The sequence below is a fragment of the Brassica oleracea genome, chromosome C7 (assembly GCF_000695525.1).
Source record: "Brassica oleracea var. oleracea cultivar TO1000 chromosome C7, BOL, whole genome shotgun sequence".
Classification (NCBI taxonomy): Eukaryota; Viridiplantae; Streptophyta; class Magnoliopsida; order Brassicales; family Brassicaceae; genus Brassica; species Brassica oleracea.
In genome coordinates, this window is record NC_027754.1 from 11,996,136 (window position 1) to 11,997,058 (window position 923).

Genomic DNA, 923 nt, shown 5'->3' on the forward strand with positions numbered 1-923 from the left:
CATTTGTTGTTAAAGGTGCTAAGATAGCTAATAAACTTGTTAGTAATTATAGCTTTCACATTATTCAACCAAAGACATTTGATGTTTGAGATGTGTTAGCAAAATGAGCATTCATCTAGACATAGAGCTTGCTTAGAATTGATTGATCATTTGCCATCCTTAGTTTGATACTTGATCACCCAAGGTCTAATCCCTATGCCCATGAGTTCTCTTTTCCCTTAGTCAAGAAAATATCATTTTGTTATTGCTTTCTAGTATTAGTAGTAGTTTAAAACCCATCTAAATCATTGGTCGCACTTAGATTAAGTGAGTACTTGCATTCTCGGTGCTTTGATATCCCTCAGAACTGGTTCGACAATAATTTATACTACAACATTTGTTTTAGGAGCCTTGAAGATAAGCAGACGAGGAAAGAGATCAAAGCTTTGGAAGACAAGATCGACGTACTCATTGCTGAAAAAGCCACCCATGAGCAGCTGAAGTTTGTTGGTAACTCCAAGCAGGAAGATCCACCTGCTGTCAATGAGGTTGAGGGTTTGGAAGGTTAAGAGGAGCTGTGTTTCATTAACAACAATGGTAGCTGGTACAAAAAGGAGCTCAACTTTTAGTACAACAACTACCAACAGAAATCCTATCCCAACAACCAACAGAGTGGTTATCCGCCTAGAAATAACCAGCAAGGCAGCTATCAGCTTCAGCAAAACCCCTCGTCTGGTTCCTCTGCTCCTCAAGAGAGCAGCACTGATACCTTACTGAAACAAATCTTGGAGTCTCAGACTAGAAGTGAGAAGCATGTTGGTTATGAGTTGAAGAACCTTCATTCCAAGATTGATGGGAGCTACAATGAGCTCAACAACAAATTCTCACACCTTGCTTCTACAGTCACTAATTTAGAGAATCAGTTTGCTTCCATGAACACTCAC

General features: G+C 39.4%; 1 protein-coding gene across 1 annotated transcript in view; it reads right to left on the reverse strand.

Moving 5' to 3' along the window:
- Positions 1 to 362: 362 nt before the first annotated feature.
- Positions 363 to 923, reverse strand: part of LOC106302598 (uncharacterized mitochondrial protein AtMg00810-like) — a 4,568-nt gene continuing 4,007 nt past the window's right edge. The window contains exon 2 of the mRNA XM_013739069.1: positions 363 to 580. Within this exon, the coding sequence (XP_013594523.1) occupies positions 363 to 580 (218 nt within the window). The remainder of the gene's footprint in view (positions 581 to 923) is intronic.